Source organism: Leguminivora glycinivorella, chromosome 2, assembly GCF_023078275.1.
Source record: "Leguminivora glycinivorella isolate SPB_JAAS2020 chromosome 2, LegGlyc_1.1, whole genome shotgun sequence".
Lineage (NCBI taxonomy): Eukaryota > Metazoa > Arthropoda > Insecta > Lepidoptera > Tortricidae > Leguminivora > Leguminivora glycinivorella.
The window spans coordinates 5,580,054-5,600,016 of NC_062972.1; the positions used below are offsets into that span (position 1 = coordinate 5,580,054).

Here is a 19,963-nt window from a genome sequence, read left to right on the forward strand (position 1 = left end):
AGATTGCAATAAAAACAAAATAATTAAAGGGTTCCGTCAGATGTTTTACTTTCTAAAAGGGTTCCATGGGAAAATAAGTTTGAGAACCGCTGCTTTAGGTTACCTACGTGTTGAATTTGTATGATATTTTTGCCAGATGGTGAGCAATTAGTCTCTGATGTAAACGACTATTATGTTGGCGGTAATTATGAAGTAGGTACGTCCTGGAGTACTTCAACACAGGAAGGATCAGAAGAAATGCTCGATTAAGGACTCCCAACGTTGCGTTGAGCTGTTGCGGAAAGCATCAGCAGCAGGGATGGATCCGTACGATTCCTTGGCGAGCACACAGAATCTGTCCTGTCAGCGTTAATTAAATGGAACTTTAATATCAAAATACTGGTAAATTTTACACTCCCCTTTACAAGTAACACGAAAAGCATATCTATGGTTTCCCTACAATGTGCTTGGTCAAACTATCTATCTTTTGAAATCCATAAAACAGCTACTAAGTAATTTTAATAATTTTTTTGTAGACATGTGTCGTAACTAAAGGTCATAAAATTATTATTTAGGTATTATCTTACGATTAACTCATCACGTAGAGGAAAAACTAATGCCGTAGTTATGGCGTCTATAATGCAGTTTATTTGTGAGTAATGTTCTCAAATGAATGTTCAGTAAAATGTAGGTAAAAGTAACGACGTGATTTCGAGGGCAATGATGGGACGGTAAAGTTTACTGTGGTTTAACTACTAGTACTAGGGTAGCGCCACGTAAATAATCAAACCGTAATGTAGCTTTTAATAAGTACAGTTCCACCACGATGTAGTGTAGGTATCACATGAATTCATCAATGGCTTGCGTTTGTACAAACCCACTATATTCGCCATACTGTTAATAGACAGCTTATCACAGCCAAATGCCAATCTACTAATAACTACAAAGCATATGAGAACCAAGATACTGGTAAAATCCATTCCAAATCATATTTATAGATCTGAATCAATTATTAACTCGATACATAAAGTACTTTCATTATTGTGAGGTTCATCGCAGGAGAGTTGATTTGTTATGTCTTTAACCCATTGGACCCCACTAGCAGACATTAATACCCAACCCAAGAAAATTCCAATTGTTTGTAATGGGACCGTATTTTTTTTTGCGCAGTTTTTTATTGTAAGATATGTACCTAATCTACAATCTACTACGGTTTCATTAGTAGACATGAATATTATAACTTTATTGTTACAAGGAATAATTAGACATCCTTTTTTAATGTTACCCGTTTAAAAATTAAAACTTGTTACCCCACACCCTCGTTACAGAACATTTCAGTAAGGGATGGTGCCTGTTTTCCGGTGCGGTCCGGCAGATTCCAACTTGTGGGTGGACGCATTTGTTTGTGACGTGCGAGATGGAGGTATTAAGTACAGAAAGTTCCAACACAAGTAGGGTGCGCACCGAGCTTCTAGGTATGAAGGTTATGTTTCTACAGGCTTCTGTCTGGGGCCTTGGCTTGGGGGCTTCCACTTGTAACTTGTAACTTTCAGTTTTGAGAAAACTGAAAGTTACAAGTTACAAGTGGATGTCTCTTTCCAACTTGTCACATTAGACATTGACTACCACTTGTAAATTGTAACTTGTAGCTTCGAGAAATGGGCCCCTAGTCGTTATGGATTTCTTACAACCTGTTAAAAGGGTATAAAAGGGTCGATTTAGAACTTTTAGACGAAGTTTTATATGACAAAGGCTTTGAATGCTGGCTAAAAAGTACCTCGAGACTACGTTTACTTAAATATCTGAGTTTTCGATTTTATATTAATATATGTAGTCTCCGTAAGCACCGGAAGTAGGTACATGGCGAGTACAGTGCGGTGATTATCTGGAGCGGGTGCGAGTAATTTATTACTCGCGAGGGATTGGCGCTGGCGCCGGGCCAGGCGCAAGCTTCGGCCCGAGGAAACCACTCGCCTACGTCACAGAAGCCATTGATTAAAAGAACAAACGCCAAAGTAATCCGCATTTCCTTATCCATTCAATCTATAGGTAAAGTATTTCACAAATGTCAGTACTAGTTGCACAGAACAAATTACAAATACGAGTACAGTGAATAGTTATAATGGATATGTACAAAAGCGAGCATGGCCTTATAGAGACTAAAATTGCCATCTAACCTTCTTTTTTTCTAAAAATTTTTACATCATAAATACTTACGAGTACCTCCTAGCTACGCAATAAGATTAAATAGAGGGCCGAAACTAATGGGAGTGACTGTCGTTGATAGAAGACGCAAATTAAACCTACACCATGTAACGAAAATGATCAAGTTACATTTCGCTACTTATTTTTTTGTATAGCTAGTACATATAAATTTTCTTTCTGATCGACATTGTCGATTAACGATTGTCGTCTTGGCTAAGTAGCTGTCATGCGGGCTTTTTTCAGCAAAGAATAACTTTTATTGGCAGGTTTTAAAAATAAACTCGAACAATTTCATTATAATTAATACCTAATATGATCATCAAAGATCATAATTTCCAGTAACAAGCAAGTAATCTTAGTAAGTAGGTAGGGTATATAGCATTTATATGTAGGTATATGTGGCAATTAGTAAGCAATCTATCATAGTAGGGTATACGTATTTATTTTCCGATAGTCTTTCCTAATTGAAGTGAAACCTAACAAATGGTGTCGTCGGCGAGTAATGTACAGCAGGTCATTGTCGAGCCACGAAGCCCGAGTAGCGAGCGCCGATCGGCGGCGGCCGCGGCCGGGACGGGTTCATCGGAGCGGAGAGGGGAACGAGCCGGCTGAGATTCATTATTTTACTTAAGTAAGATTACTTACTTGTGTTTTGTGACTAACTACGAGTATATGACGTGGGGATGTGGAGGCTGTTCATTAAGTATTTATGTTTTATATAATATAAAAACACCGCGACCTATAATAATTATAGCTGATTTGTGGCCGAATTAATTGCAATATATTAAGAAAAAGTATCTCAGACCTCCAGTTGCCCTAGGCTGAAATCGAACCAGCGCGTCCACTGCTAATAATTTATTACCTACTAGGCATCGGAGTTTTCATCACATGGTAAGTCGTTAGAGAGCTACGGAGAATTAGTAAAGAAATCTAGTATGCGCACTTTTCTAAATTTTTAGGGTTCCGTACCAAAAAGAACTAACCCAAATGGTGCGACTTTGTCCGTCTGTCCGTCTGTCACATTACTAAATATCTAGAGAACTATCTGACTAACTAAAAATTTAAATTCAAATAAACTATGCCGGTCTTGCCCGCACTGACCTTATCAAAACTATTTTTTATAATTTTTTAACAACAACCCCGCTAAAGTTTTATTTTCTTATAAAATAATAGCTCATTTTTAAGGTTCCGTAGTCAACTAGGAACCCTTATAGTTTCGCCATGTCTGTCTGTCCGTCCGTCCGTCCGCGGATATTTAATCTCAGTGACCGTTAGCACTAGAAAGCTGAAATTTGGCACCAATATGTATATCAATCACGCCGATAAAGTGGTTAAAGTTACCCCACCTACATGTAAAGTGGGGACTGTTTCTTTTTTAGGGTTCCGTACCTCAAAAGGAAAAAACGGAACCCTTATAGGATCACTTTGTTGTCCGTCTGTCTGTCCGTCCGTCCGTCTGTCAAGACCCTTTTTCTCAGGAACGCGTGGAGGTATGAAGCTGAAATTTATATCAATTACTCAGGTCTACTGTCCCTTGAAGTTGTGAAAAAATCAAACTTCTAAGCCAACGCAATCAAAAGATACAGCCGTTTATGCCGCAAATTTTCGACACTTGCAAGGGAATCAAAACCTACAGGGTGCTTCCCGTGAACTCAGAATCTTGAAATTTGGTACGAAGCAACGTCTTATAGCATAGATAAAGGAAAAATTACGAAAACCATAAATTTTTAGTTACATCACATAATATATTTTTTTTTAATAATTTTAACCTTACTACCCATTTTTTTGCAATAAAAATACCATAGTTATGACTCGATTGTCGTAATGAACGAACTTTGTAAACCTTGCAGGTTTGTACGGAACCCTCGGTGCGCGAGTCCGACTCGCACTTGGCCGGTTTTTTTCATTCCAACCCCAACAATATATTGTTGGATAGGTACTTAAAATTGAATGAGGGTTTACTAAAATCGTTTCTTGATAATACATACTAATATTTTCGGAAATAATCGCTCCTAAAGGAAAAAAAAGTGTGCCCCCCCCCTCAAACTTTTGAACAGTATGTTTAAAAATATGAAAAAAATCACAAAAGTAGAACGTTATAAAGACTTTCTAGGAAAATGGTTTTGAACTTGATAGGTTCAGTAGTTTTTATTAAGCAGAAACGTCTGCTAACGATTCTAAACATTTTTATATTAAAGGAAAAAATGGAAAAATGTCACCCCAAGACGTGTGTACAAAAGGAAAGGCATGGAAAGATTTGCGAAGTCCGGCGTGGCTTCCGTAGCTCAATTGGTAAGAGCATTGCACGGATTGCAAAAAGGATGCGGGTTCAAGTCCCGCCGGAAGCGTAAATTTTTCCATTTTTTCCTTTAATATAAAAAAAAAGGTTCAGTAGTATTTGAGAAAAATACGGAAAACTATGGAACCCTACACTGAGCGTGGCCCGACACGCTCTTGGCCGGTTTTTATAGCTTAGTTTGGCTAATAAAAGTAATAAATGGTACAATTCTAAAGATGTGACTGAGCTGTACGTGACACGTGACCGTGGCAGCCGTTAGAATGAAAACAATTGTTTTTAAATGGCTTTGTTTTTACTACACTCTTTGACGACTCATGTGTACCTATTACGGTTAAAGCATCGACAAAACAAGCTGGGTCCCGAAGCATGACAACAAAGATCCCATGAGATTAATTTGTTTCAACTATTATTATTTTTTATTTCACCAATTGGTAAAGACTCTGTTTATACTTTTAAATTGGAACAAAAACTTGCATTTTAATAGGCTACTAGACTCATATCGAATTTGGTACAATAAATGGTTGTCTTCTGTGGTATTTGAGATAAAAAAAAACAATAATTATAGATTTTGGGTATTAAAAATGACTACGTGTTTTCGATTAAAAATGTTAATTTTTTATTTTATTTTGGCCACCGAGAACGCTGTCAGCGATGTAATGACGTCATCGAATTCGAACTTACTTCATGTCAAAACAATCACTGACATAATGAACTTTATGCCTCTTATTTAAAAGTCAGAAAATGTTGTTTTGAAATAAGTATAATGACCTGATCCGCAGATAATCTATAGATTAACATAACTGTTCGCCTGATTACGTAAACGTATACTTTAAAAATATTTTTTGCTGTTTTTAGGTCATAATAAAATATGATACCTAATATTTTATTTCGGTTAATTGGACATTACTTAATCATATAAGACAGACTTTAAAAAAGGGTCAAGTAGCCTATTACATAAGTACTTACTTATGTGCAAAGTAATTTTATACAAACTTGTAATCTATAGAGTTGTGTTGTATAATCGACACTTAAATTATGATTCTGTATCATGCATGTTTGGGTCATCCAATTTATTTTTTCATATGTACACTGTACAGGTACAATGTAAGATTCAGCGCATCGGGCGCCCATCGTAGCATGCGCTAACGGCAAGCGAAGGTCAGTGCAAGTTCGTAGGTTAGTTTATTGGCGGAGCAGCCCACTTGGCGCGCCGCCAACTAGGTGGGTCGCAGGCTCGGCGCTGCCACATTTCACCGGGTATTGCCTCCGGGGCTCAAGGCAACGGGTTAACTACTCATGTACTGATAAGGTATGAATGGTAGGTCTAGCATTGTCCTATCCTATTCATACACTAGAGTGGCGAACCGCACTCAATGTTAGCAACAACGCTTACGCAACGGAAATAGCGGAAAAAATAATACCTACGGAAGAAAACTAAAATAAGTAGGTAACAAGCATTAAATAATGATAGTTAAATGTAGGAGGATTGAGAGGCAGAAGAAAAACCTAAACAACGATGGACAGATTGTGAATGTGTGAACTAGGATATGAGAAAGAAAAATGTGAGTGCTGAGATGACGAAGACGAAAGATGAGCAAAATGGAAGAGGAAGATAAGTTGTACCGACCCCACGAAACGTGGGAATCGTGGGATAAGGGTAGGAGGAAAATGAGAAGAACAAGCAAGGCCTGAATAATTATTTCAGTAATATTACAAAGTAAGTAGATATACCAAATGATGAAAACTTAGCTGCAAAGCTAACTGACAGCCAAAACCAGTTTTGCCACGACCCCAAATTTATCCTAATATATGCATAACAAACTTTTATCATTCCACACAACGAGTTATCTTCAACTAGGTACCTAAACCAAAAGTCATCTTCTTTATTTACATGAACATATTTACATAATTACCTATATAAGAAACTAAGACTAAACTTAAAAGCTAGCTAATGTCTAAAATAGGCCCTTGAGGCATTGTACCAAGGATACTGGCGACATTTCCTCGCTGTATCGCAATGCTGATACGTTGTGCGAGGAAGTCGCCAGCTCTTCGGTCACCAGTTACCTCAACCAGACGCTTCGCGATTTCTGTGAACAACTTGTTCGCGCTGGGGCCCCATGGACCTAGAGTTTCTACACCAAAGGGTACAAAAAGGTATTCTTTGCCAAGACTTTTGTATTTATTACGTTTCAAAATTTCGGCGATTTCTGCCGCTGCGCCCGCTAAGTTTTTATCTTGGTCCGTTGGAGGTGAGACGGTGCCAATGTGTCTACGCAGGTAGCATCCCACACTAACATTCGTCCCATACTCCAAGGGATCAAGGACACTCCATCAGGCCTCTTGCCATCATCTCTGATTATGCCAGTCGGCTCAAGGAGAGCAGGCACATTGATGGTTGCAAGGGACCGACGGATAATGTCATTAAGCGACGCATGTCTCGAAAAACGGCCTGCACTTTTTTGACAAGATAATCCATGGTGTCCCAGTCGGTCCACGTCCGTGCCACAAGGGCATAAAAATGTGATGGAGAGGCCAGCGTGGGCTTATTTTATTAGTTCACTAGTCAGAGTTTTGTGAAATTCCATTGAAACTGAATTTACGTAGATCTTTTTCGACCACGCAGTATGCTGATTGCCAGCCAACATTTATAGCAGGAGTAGCACATGATTGAATAGACGCGGATAATTTTAGGTAAATGAGAAGTTTTATCGTCTATGTGTAGGATCAATTACCTGTGCATAGCACGCTTCTTACCAGGCTAACTTTAGATGGATTACCTGCAGGAAGACGTGCAGGATGGCGTGCGGGCAGCCGCCGCCGAGCCGGGCGGCGCGCGCGCCGGCCAGCAGCACGCGCATGCAGAACGGCGCCGCGAAGCACAGCCGCCGCTCCCAAGGCGACCACGCCCGCATCGCCTGTGCAAAAATTACAAATGTAAAAATTACCCCTTTTTAGTTACCTACTTTATTTTTGACGTTTTCATCGCATGGTTCAGGTTTGATATACCCAGTGATATCACCTTAATTTTACCTCATCCACTGTAAATGATGAGTCCATAATAAGACTTTTTAGGGTTCCGTATCAAAAAGGTACAAAAAGAACTTTGTCAATCTGTCTGTCTGTTACATATATAGCAACAGTTTGTGAACTAGGTATATCACTGACACCCTTCTTAAAAAGAAGTCAGTAAGAATAATTCTCAAACTCATTTTAAATGATCTTAGAGATTTACTTATCGAGGTAGGTAAGTCTGGACTCCGGATATATGTACTCGTATTTGGTGCGAGTTTCTAAAACATGACTAAAATTAAGGAAAGTTAATCTCGACAGAGGCGTTAGATTCCAAAGTTATGCAGTTATTATAATTTTAGCCCACTCTCCAGGTATTATCATCACTATCACTATCACTACATAGTATAAAACAAAGTCGCTTTCTCTGTCCCTATGTCCCTATGTATGCTTAAATCTTTAAAACTACGCAACGGATTTTGATGCGGTTTTATTAATAGATAGAGTGATTCTAGAGGAAGGTTTACATGTAGGTATAGTACCCGTGCGAAGCCGGGGCGGGTCGCTAGTAAAATATAAGTCAATCTTGGACATTTAACCTAAATGTGATTCAAAATCTTATTTATTCATCAGTAATTTACCTATTTAGGGAACTAATAGTTATTTGTTACTAGCTTTTACCCGCGGCTTCGCCCGCGTAATAAAAGTATTCATTAAGATTTTCATTTGGATCCGTAGGTTTCTCTGTAGGTATATTTATCTGCGATTATTTCGATTGCACATAATACTTTTGCTTGCAATGATTGTAGAAATATTACACATCGACCACAGCGTAGGTAATTCTATATACGCTGGGGAAAGCTTTATAAACATCCCACATAGCCCGTATTTCGACATTATGATCGGTGGGTAAAAAGTACTTTTTTCTATTATCCCTTACATTTTTTTACATTTTGCTTATACTTATCGCAAAGGTAATCTTCAAGCAAGCAAACAACGATCGTCTTAGAGCACATTGATTGTAAGAGACCGCCGACCGATTATCCGTATCCCTCTAACGATACCCATATTATCCGTATCCGTATCTCTATCTCTATCTCTATCTCTATCTCTATCTCTATCTCTATCTCTATCTCTATCTCTATCTCTATCTCTATCTCTATCTCTATCTCTATCTCTATCTCTATCTCTATCTCTATCTCTATCTCTATCTCTATCTCTATCTCTATCTCTATCTCTATCTCTATCTCTATCCCTATCCCTATCCCTATCGCTATCGCTATCGCTAACGCTATCGCTATCGCTGTCCCTTTCGCTATCCCTATCGCTATCCCTATCGGTATCCCTATCGGTATCGCTATCCCTATTGCTATCCCTATCGCTATCCCTATCGCTATCCCTATGCCTATCCATTATCAAGATAACACTTTAAGTTCTCGCGCTTTGTACACATATTTAAAGTCACATACAGGTCGAACGCGATTAATTAACATTATTTTTACCTTTTTTCCCAACGTTTCGGCCAGGTTGCACTGGCCGTGGTCGCGGAAGACTGACGTCCTAGCAAAATGTCACCGGAGATGTAAACAACACAAAACTACCCGATATTAATTTATATAAATGTTCGGGGTAGACAAATAAATATAATCTACCCGCTTTTAGTTAATGTTTATTTCCCACCGCACGACACACAAAAAAAAAAAGAAAAAAGGTAAAAATAATGTTAATTAATCGCGTTCGACCTTATCAAGATGTTTAATGATTTCTTATCAAGTGCTAAAATATAAAGTTTCATGGTTTTATCTTTTAAAATTAAGAAATCCCATACAAACTTTCAACCTCTTTTTCAACCCCTTCATCCCTTTTTTTCGAAATAAAAAGTAGCCTATGTTCTGTCTCAGGGTCTAAAGATTGTCTGTTCCAAATTTCATCAAAATCGGTTGCGTGGTTTAAGCGGGAAAGCGTAACAGACAGACAGACAGACAGACAGACAGACAGACAGAGTTACTTTCGCATTTATAATATTAGTATGGATGGATATGGATAGTATGGATACAAGGGGGCAAAGTTGTATTTTAACGCCGAGTGTGGAATTGAAAAACGAGCAAGTGAAAGGATTATAGTTGAACCACGAGCGAAGCGAGTGGTTCGAGAATAGAATCCTGAACTTGCGAGTTTTTTAACACACGAGAAGTAAAATACATTTGCACCCGAGTGTAACACAAAACTTTTCCCCTCACTATAGCGAGGAAACTACAACGCAAGAAAATGCGTTTATCACTGCTTCCAGTAGTTCCACGGGTGGTAAATCATCTTAATTACTAGATTCAACTACTTTTGTCAATTTTAAAGCAGTTAATTTGACTTTATTCAAGGTCAAATTACTTTACCCACTAGTGGATAAAATGCGTTTTTACCCGCTGGTATTAAAGGACAAAACACGTGTTTCCGAGCTAGTGAGGGGAAAAGGAAGTTTTACACCAATATTTTCCGCATTCAATACATATCACATAACAGCTTTACAGTATTTAGTGGAATGTACTTTTTAACCGCCTTCCAAATCTCAAGGGAAGGGGTTTTCAATTCGTCTGTATTTTTTTTTTGGTTTTTTTTTTTATTTTTTTTAATGTTTGTTCCTCGATATCTCCGTCGTTACTGAACCGATTTTGAAAAATTTTTTTTTGATTGAATGTATATGCATACAGATTACTCCCATTTTTCTCAGAACCCAGTTCTGATGATGGGATCCTGGAGAAATCGAGGAAACTCCTCAAATCTGAAAGGCATACATATGGTGATTTTTGTGTTTTTAAAGGAACAGCATGCATTTACGTACGGAACAGTGACATTTGGTGCAGTGGAACTCCTGATGATGGTCAGAACGGAACTCCTCAAATCTGAACGGCACACTTATAGTGACTTTGGTATTTTTATAACAGCATGCACTTACGTCCAGAACAGTGACATTTGGTGCAGTGGAACTGCTGATGAAGAGTGAGCCGCCCCTGGTTAGAGTTCCGTTCTGATAATCATTCTCATCTGTAAGTACTTCAGAATCGTCCAAATTTCAAAATTTGTTCAGAAATGACGGAGATATCGAATAACAAACATTAAAAAATATACAGACGAATGGATAACATAATCCAAAATTTGAAAGTATTTATCACCAGAACCACATCTCGGACACTGGCGATCAAATATAAGAAAGAGGCGCGTTTCAACACACATTCTAAGCTCGTGTAGGTGAACGCGTACCATGCTTGTATGAGTGAGATATGACAGGTCGACTGTTCGCGTTTTTGACAGGCGGTAACTGTGAGGTTACCGAGAGGGGGTGGGCGGCGCTTTCAGCAGGGAGCGGAAGTGGCCATACTGTACGATAGTACTCTTTAATATACTGTGCCAGAACCCCAAAGGAAGGCGGTTTTTTTTTCTTAAAAATTATTTATATCGGATTTTATATTGGATCTCATCTGGCACTGGCACTGGCGCCCCGTCACTTTGATCGCAGTGTAAATACCTGCAGCGGGCGCCAAGTGTGACGCCTGCCTGTTGTATGTCGCCCGTTCATCAAACACTCTTTTTATTCTAACACAGAAACTGTTGGGATGGGATTTCATTCCGTACATACCTATTTCAAATACCTGAATTGTATAAAGATTGTGATGGTAGGCGTAAGACTAGATATCGCTTACTTTTAACAACATACCAATTTGCTTTTGAGGTTTATTGAGGTGTTATGAAAATCTGATAGACATTCCATTACAAAAGTTGCAGTTATTTGCCTTCGAAACTTTCTTAATAGATAAACTTATTTATCTGCTTGCATAATTCAGCGCTATCCGTTCTTCGTTCTGGCTGCCTTGCATGCCAACTGGCAACGTAATGGCAACATGCTGGCAACGCCGCTCTAAATGTCATAAGGGAGGCGGGTCAGTGAGTTACGATGGGCATCACTTGGCATCCTCGTTGGCGTTTCACTAGCATATGGAGTCTTGGCACAGAATACTAAGCACTTAAGAATTACCAAGAGCCAAAACAACTTTTGTTTAATGGAAAGCATAGTGATGAAATCTGACTTTTACTGTTAGGATTTATTAGTAGGTAGGTGGATGAAACAAAAAATAATGAAGATTCGTCCGGTACGTCCTCTTTATTGGACCAACAGTAAGTAAGCAGAGCTCAACGGTGCTGAGTGTTAGGGTCAGCAACCGCGCTTGTAGTACTTCGGGCTTCGGGTGTCCGGCTTTGGGCCATTTGCATCAACCACATTTAACAGACACAACATGGCAGAGATCTATGGAATTTCCCATACAATACAATTTATCGAACGCAATCGAGGCTGGCTGCTAAGATTATTTACCGATGTAGCGTTGTGCATGGGCCGTCACTATTAAGCACGGCGCGCGGCGTGTCAGGACGCTGTAGCGACGTAAGTAGTAGGTAGAAATTAAATGAGCAAGGAAACATGACATGTGTGTCACCTTATAGAGGCCCAGCAGACTGCCGAGGCTGTAGACGGCCAGCACCGAGTACCGCAGCGGCGCGGGCGCGCAGTGCACCGTCGCCGTCACCATGGGGATGGCACCTGCAACAAACACCAATCCTAATTGTAAACACAGTATAGCTAATTTACTATTTATAATTAATAAGTATGATAAGTGCGATGTTTCTTTATTGATAATTGGCTAACTATAGCCACAGAATAACCGAGGCGGAGACGTGGGCTACGATGGAGTGAGCTCACCCAGAAGGTGCCTATTTACCCTTGATTTAAAAGTTGCCGGTTTAAATGAGCTGGCAAATATATGTAGACGCAGGTAAGAAATTTCGCTCCTTGGCGGTGCGCATAATAAAAGGAGAGTCTAATGATAGTATTGATAGTGCCTATAAAATTTCTTCTATGTAAAACTACTGTTTGAGATTAATTTATACAAGCATCCACATTTTATCCGGCTCGGATGAATTCCACTTTCTGCTGAAATTAACCACGGAAAATGCAATAGCGCCTAATTGAATTGGGTTGCCTGGCTGCCTCTGCATTCCAATTAACGCTGATGCAACGGCGATTGGCGACAATCTCTATTGAGTATAGGCCAAGCTGTTTTAAGATGGATATGCACCGATTACCTATTTTGAAACTTACAGCGCCAATAACAATAATAGCCTCAAAATTAGATTTATCTATTCATTCAAGCTACTTTCAACGGGAACTTGTAAAATGATAGTCTTACAAGTTAAAAGCTATTTCCCAAAATTTCTCTCATAGAAACGAATGAGGCAATATCCTATATTTTACAAGAAAGAGATATTGTACTAACAAGTCTAGTATTGTACTGGCTAGTATAGCTATCGAATAATCGAGGCACGAGTAGCCGACGTCGCTATCTGCTCTGCACACGCCTTGCACTTATGTTGATAATTGCGCATCCGCAACCGCCTGCGCGGGACTGCCTAGGAAGTGGTATTCAAGTAGGTACGTGCCCTGGTTAGCGATATATTCCATTTCAATTAGGCACCGTTAACAAGTTATACCTGATTTGTAACGATGAATAAGTAGACGTCTTGCGATACAGAGAGGAAATGTGGCCAGCATCCTTGGTACAATGCCTCAAGGGCTGTTTTAGATATTAGCTAGCTTTTAACTTTAGTCTTAGTTTCTTATATAATTATGTTACTTAGTTGCTTCTGGCTTCTCGAATGTAAACAATTATGAATATAATTTTTTTTTTTTAAGTTTCATGACGCATTGGATTTATCTGTAATGTCATTGAAATATGTTTTAAAATAAATAAATAAATAAATAAATAATATATCCTAAATAGTATATGATCCCAAGTTATCTGGGGGCACGGTAGTGTACCTGCCAAGACGATGACAATATTCTCCCAACGAATCCAGACAAAGGCGACAACCCTAGTTCAATGAAAACCACACGAGTACCTAAAAGTATAAAAGTAGTAGAGCTAACTCCCTTTCTCGCTTGCTTAGACCCCGATGCTAGATGCTCTGGAAACTTGTTTTCGTTTTTAGGGTTCCGTAGTCAACTAGGAACCCTTATAGTTTCGCCATGTCTGTCTGTCCGTCCGTCCGTCCGTCCGTCCGCGGATAATCTCAGTGACCGTTAGCACTAGAAAGCTGAAATTTGGTACCAATATGTATATCAATCAAGCCGACAAAGTGGTGAAATAAAAAGTGAGAATAAATGTTTTATTAGGGTACCCCCCCCCGCGTAAAGTGGGGAGTGATTTTTTTTGTCATTCCAACCCCAACGTGTGATATATTGTTGGATAGGTATTTAAAAATGAATAACGGTTTACTAAAATCTTTTTTGATAATATTAATATTTTCGGAAATAATCGCTCCTAAAGGAAAAAGAAGTGCGTCCCCCCCTCTAACTTTTGAACCATATGTTTAAAAAATATGAAAAAAATCACAAAAGTAGAACTTTATAAATACTTTCTAGGAAAATTATTTTGAACTTGATAGGTTCAGTAGTTTTTGAGAAAAATACGGAAAACTACGGAACCCTACACTGAGCGTGGCCCGACACGCTCTTGGCCGGTTTTCCTTTATTTGTACCTTGATCGTGCTTATTTTGATACAATTTTAGCGCAAATTGGTTAATCTAGAAATTGCGCACTTTATTTTATTACTCAAACATCTACTTATTACTGAAGCTTGACGGATCACTTGGCATGAAACTTTGCCTTGCTTGAAGTAAGTAGGTACTATCAGCTGCAAAAGTGCATGGAGAAATTATGAATGAATTCATTGATAAATTCGCCATCCACTTTTGCAGCTGATAATTAGTAACTTCAAGTACCTTTGTGTTATTATGAGACCGCTTCAATGGAGTTATTTTTCAATTCGCGTTTTATGAAAACGGTTTTTGTATTATTTTCTGGTACAATAAAGTGTTTTACTACTACTACTACTACTACTTTTTTCGAGTTATCAATGCCGGATCTTAAAAGTACTGGGGGGTTACCATGACGTACTAAAGACGTTCAGTTTAGGTTGAGAGAAAGGGACACAGCTATAGGAGTTACATAGCTCCGTCCCTCTCTCTCAACCTAAACTGAACGGCTTTAGCACGTCATGGTAACCCCCCTGTTTGTATAATTTAAAAGGAACGAACACGAAAAAGGTATTCAAATGCTATGATTATGACCACTTTACTAACTTAGCGGCTTCACTTGTTGGTTTTCTACAGCGGCGGCGTTAATTTTAATCGGGTAAGCATTATTTACGTTTTATTACTTTTATTGTGTCAGCAGTCATGTGGCGGAGTGCTGGTGTATTGTGGAACTTAACTTGGACCCCTCAGGGCTCCAGTCACGTTTCGCGATAGTACTTAATTACGTAAGGAGTGTGTTATATTTATTAGGAAAACCTTTAAAATCGTATCGAAACAGTGTGAGTCGTAATTGAATGAGTGTCAACAGGGAATGTTATGGGATTCATAAAAACTGATATGTGTGTATGACGTAATAAAGGAGAAACATTATAAATATTTTAGGCATTTTAGCTCGAATTTAAGGGGTAGGTTACTTGATAAGTCCTGTGCTATAAAGAATCTCGAATTTAATGAAATTCATTGATTTAGACTAACACGATTTGCACTCATAATTTTAACATAATGAACAACATAATGTGATGTTCGAAACGTCGGGCCTAATATAAATGTAAGTGTTTACGCGATTAAGTCCCGTTTTGTTCTAAAATTATTAATGAAATTCTATATTAACCCAGCAATTGAATGTTACACAGTAAAATATATTAATGTGAGTGTTTATTATGCAAACATGGGCACGACGTTAAAATTTACGACACTTGTTCAAGCGTGTTGGGCGCACCCGGCAGCACCCAGCCGTTGATGACCCTTTCCCAAGCAATAAGCATATGCATATATTTGTATAGGTACCACTCGCAAAACAATTCGTTCTACCATACTGATTCTCATTTCTAGCATAACTTGGCACCAAAATTCATCACAAGTGCGCATAATTATGGAGCACATACCTCTACTCATATACAGATTATGGACAAGTGTCCGGCCGATTGTTAATAGCAATACAGATGTTACGCAGCGGGCAGTGGGAGCGTAATGTAATGATTTGGGCTCGGGAGGACACTGATCCGACTAGACAAGTAGGTAGACCTACATATTATTATACTTGTAAGGCATGACGTAGGTATAGGTCAGGGTGTAATTATTGCTGACACCGTGACACGGCGTACAAATTCTTAATTAATCGTAACATGAGAAACGTTAGATAATCGTTACCAACACTTTATATGTATTTCGATGAATTACAGTTATAATCGTGATTGAAAAGAGGTACTTACAAAACCTCACGAAGCAGGAGCAACATAATTAGGGAAAATCGCCAAATTATCACAGACAGTTTATTAACAGGCTCATTTAATTAATTTATTAACTTTTGCTTACCTCCTTTTATCGAAGTAAAAGAGCCTTATTTTATAATCATGCTAGAATGCCAAAAATCCTACCGTAATATTCTTAAGTCCTTCATGGAGACCTACGTTGTGATATTTTGTTTCACTTGGCAGAAACATTGAAATGGTAAGTGGTAAGAAGTACCTACATTATCGGTAAGAGGCTCCACTTTGTGCATCCGTGCGGAATTAAACTTTGATAAGAACTTGAGTGTCTCTGGAACTAAAACATATTACAATAACACATATAGTTCTGTACTGGGTGACTAGCCACTACGCCCATCGTTTGTGTTCTCTACCGATCGAGACATAACCTACATATGTAGTACCTATTTGGAAGAGTTAAGTTAATAGTTAGAAATAGATTAGCGTTTTGTTCACTACCGTGCGCACAATTGGCATCTTACCCAGGCACGCTAGTACATAAGTGCACAGTCATGTTATTAAATTGAAGACATAGAGTTTCTTATTCATTTAAAAACATTATACAAAATATACATGTATTCCATATGGAATTCGCATGGGTTTATTTGATAATACTAGCTACTATTTGTGTAGGCAAAAATAGCTGCACACACAAAGTTGTACCTACTTAAATCCCCACATAACCTTATTTGTTTAGCCCGTGGGACAATAAAGACCGCGGTAACTGCAGGGGTGCCTATAGAAACAGGTGGTTTCTTTCTCAGCGAATTTCATTTAACAATGTTTGCGGAGGTATCCTTATCGGCGATCAATTCGCCTGCGTGTATATTGAAACTACCCAGTTGCGCGGTATCGGCGTCGGCGAGGGCAGCAGGTAAACAGCTTATACGAGGAAACTGGCTCACACCACTGGGATTATGACCCAATAATTGTGCCAGGTATTTGCAGTTCATGAAATCACCGTTTGTTATTTTCTTTACTTTATTTTGCAAAAAATTATATCACATTGTTTATAATACTCGTATAATAGAAGAAGTCTTAATGTAGGTTACACATAATATAACTTGTCATTGTTTTTTTCTTTAATAACATCTATGTTTGCAATTTAAATTATTATCTACACACTCCACACAAGTAATACATTGCATATAGTATGTATTAGTTTCTTTATATTCTAAGAGCCTTATGAAGAATATTAAGCAGTACCTATATCCTTCAGAATCTTTGATCTTCGCTCCTTTGTTTAGTAAAACGCGATGCGAAAATATTACTTTATAGATATACATTTCTTTAAAAATAATTTTACCCGTAAAGTTATTTCTGTACTTGTACTTAAAATTTATTGTTATTTATGTTCGTCTACAATTTGTATCGATGACGTTTTCATCTATTGACTTCATTTGTTTATTGGACTAACAGTAGGCATATGTGTATACGAGTGGGGCCTGTAACAAAGGCGAAGAATTGAACTGTAGGCTATTCTCCTTATACTGATCAACATTTGTTCAGTGACTTTTAAAAATTATGAACTCTTTAATTTTTTAATTTTTCATACAAAATAAATATTAGCTTCAATGTACGCCATTATTGTTGTCATTGACGTTGTCTGTCACACTTTAGACTTAACAGAATTCGCAATACATTACCTCTTAGAAAAAACTTTCAAGGGTGATAAAAATCAAAATACAAGTTATTTTTAAAAGTCGCCGAACAAATGTTGATCAGTATAAGGAGAATAACCTAGAGTTCAATTCTTCGCCTTGGTTACAGGCCCCACTCTGTATAGATAGGTATGTACTCTCTTCTCTTAGATACAATTGATAAAATTTAATGAGGGGCTTTTCAATTTTAAATAATTTCAGGGATATTCAAATATGTTTGTACCAACTACTTACCTTTACTTATGTATTTTTATACGTTACACAGAAATGTATACTTAGCGATCGCCTTTTGCTACCTAGTTTATGTGTATATTGCAGTATTGCTATTTGATTTATTTTCTATTAATTTGTTGGGCCCCAGCCAATATTTTTTATAGTACTTATAAAATAATTTAATTATTATTTCTATAATAAATAATACTAAATATAAGTATAAGTAGATTATTTCTATATGGATCAAAGATTGAATTTAGTTTTTTTTTCAAAAAAAGCCAGTAGAAGAAAAGTGTCTGAGCAGCCGTCTTGCCATACAGCACCGTCAGAAATATTTGTTTAGTCACGTTAAATATTATGAAGGCCTAAACAGCTTTTGTTAAAGGAAATCCTTAATTACGGTAAAGACCATAATTTGTGTATCATTTTTGAACTTTTATAAAGAAAACACTGATATCTTATCCTCTAAGGACAGACAATCGAGAATAAAGTTGATTTGTTTTTGGTACTGATTACAAAGGCGTTCATTAGCTTGAGGTCATTACAATAAACGACGGGGTACCGGGGAGACCAAGTGCCAATGTTACATTGAACCACTAGACATCTTCATCCGATGTCGATAACCATCGCTCCGTGACCCTTTTCAATTCAAAAACGACGGGGTGTTATAAGTTTGACGTGTCTGTCTGTGTGTGTCTGTCTGTGGCATCGTAGCTCCTGAACGGATGAACCGATTTAGATTTAGTTTTTTTTCTTAGCCGTGTTTCATAAAAATCGGTCTACTATGTCGCGGTCGGGGGTTTTTTCAAAATTTTAATTTTGTGGTTAGGTTATGATGAATAGTGCAGTGAAAGAGCAGCACGGGAAGCATGGTCGCGCGATAGACGATAAAATATCAGGCCGTCCCTATCGCACTTAGAAATAGTACGATAGGGACGGCCTGCTATTTTATCGTCTATCACGCGACCATGCTTCTCGTGCAGGCCACACTGACGACAAATCATTGGCGTTGAATAGCGAGTCAGCAATAGTGTTAGTAAAGAGTCAGCTTGATTCTTTGAGCCTCATACGACACATGAAATACAGATGCATCAGATAACTCGTTTTGCAGCCGATTTTAATAAACAGTAGGTAGGCTTTTTGGAGAACAGTCTCAGCATTTACGTCTTAGATTAGATATATTTGCAAGGCCAAAGACGATATAAATCATCCCTGGCAAGACCTAGTCACGTTTAAAATTATACAAAAACCGGCTAAGTGCGAGTTTTTTAACATTTTCCTTCATAATTCTTTTTTTCTCCACTACAAAAAAAATATAAAAAATTGTTTTGATACGTACAATTTGAGCTTCTTCTAACGATACCCAACTTGACCTTTACAGTTTGCCCAACTTTCATTTTGGCCATTTTCTATAAGTAATTAATATTGATTAATTTAAAAAAAAATATACCTTCAATTTGTAGAGGTTAACAATGTTCATAACTGTTCCAAATTTCATATTCATATCGATAGCATACGTAGTTCTCGAGATAGTTATGTGATAGACGGACAGACAGACAGACTGATAGAGCGGCGCCATTAGGGTCCCTTTTTGGTACGGAACGCTAAACAGCAATTGCGGTTAGGTAGATCTCAAAAATGTCTCACGTGCTTCGATTTCAGGTTCATATGTATACTTACGCCGTGGCTTGCGTAGGCGACGGTCGCGCGATGGTCGCGCGACGGCGATGCGACGCATACGAAATCAAACCTTATCGACATGGAAGTATGAGACGTGACGGCGACGGTCGCGCGAAGGTCGCGCTCGACTCCTTACCAAAACATGCCTATCGCTTACTTTATCAACTTTGCGCGTCATTATTTTCCTCAAAATCGACGTCATTTAGGCACATTTAGGTACGCCACGTCAATTTTTTACGCGACTGCGGTCATGTTTATATACAAAGGATAGGATAGGTATTATATATGTAAGGTATATAAAAAAAGGATATAGTGTGGCTTCGTCTAAAAGAAACTTCGATTTGATTTTGCTTATTTAAGAAAAAGTCGTGTCGCGTAGATAAGTCGGCCCACCCTCCATACATTTTTTTTGCAAAAATATTTGCTTTTACACTTCTTCACAGGTGACATCTGAATTCATAAATTTTAAGTTGATTATCTCATTTAATGAAATTACCGATTCTTGCCGATTTCTTGTCATTTGAGT

General features: G+C 38.2%; 1 protein-coding gene across 1 annotated transcript in view; it reads right to left on the bottom strand.

Moving 5' to 3' along the window:
• Window positions 1–19,963, bottom strand: part of LOC125242349 (progestin and adipoQ receptor family member 4) — a 91,036-nt gene that overhangs the window by 11,834 nt on the left and 59,239 nt on the right. The window contains exons 3-4 of the mRNA XM_048151122.1: window positions 11,980–12,083; window positions 7,264–7,401 (exon numbers count right to left, since the gene is read on the bottom strand). Coding sequence (XP_048007079.1) covers window positions 7,264–7,401; window positions 11,980–12,083 — 242 coding nt within the window. The remainder of the gene's footprint in view (window positions 1–7,263; window positions 7,402–11,979; window positions 12,084–19,963) is intronic.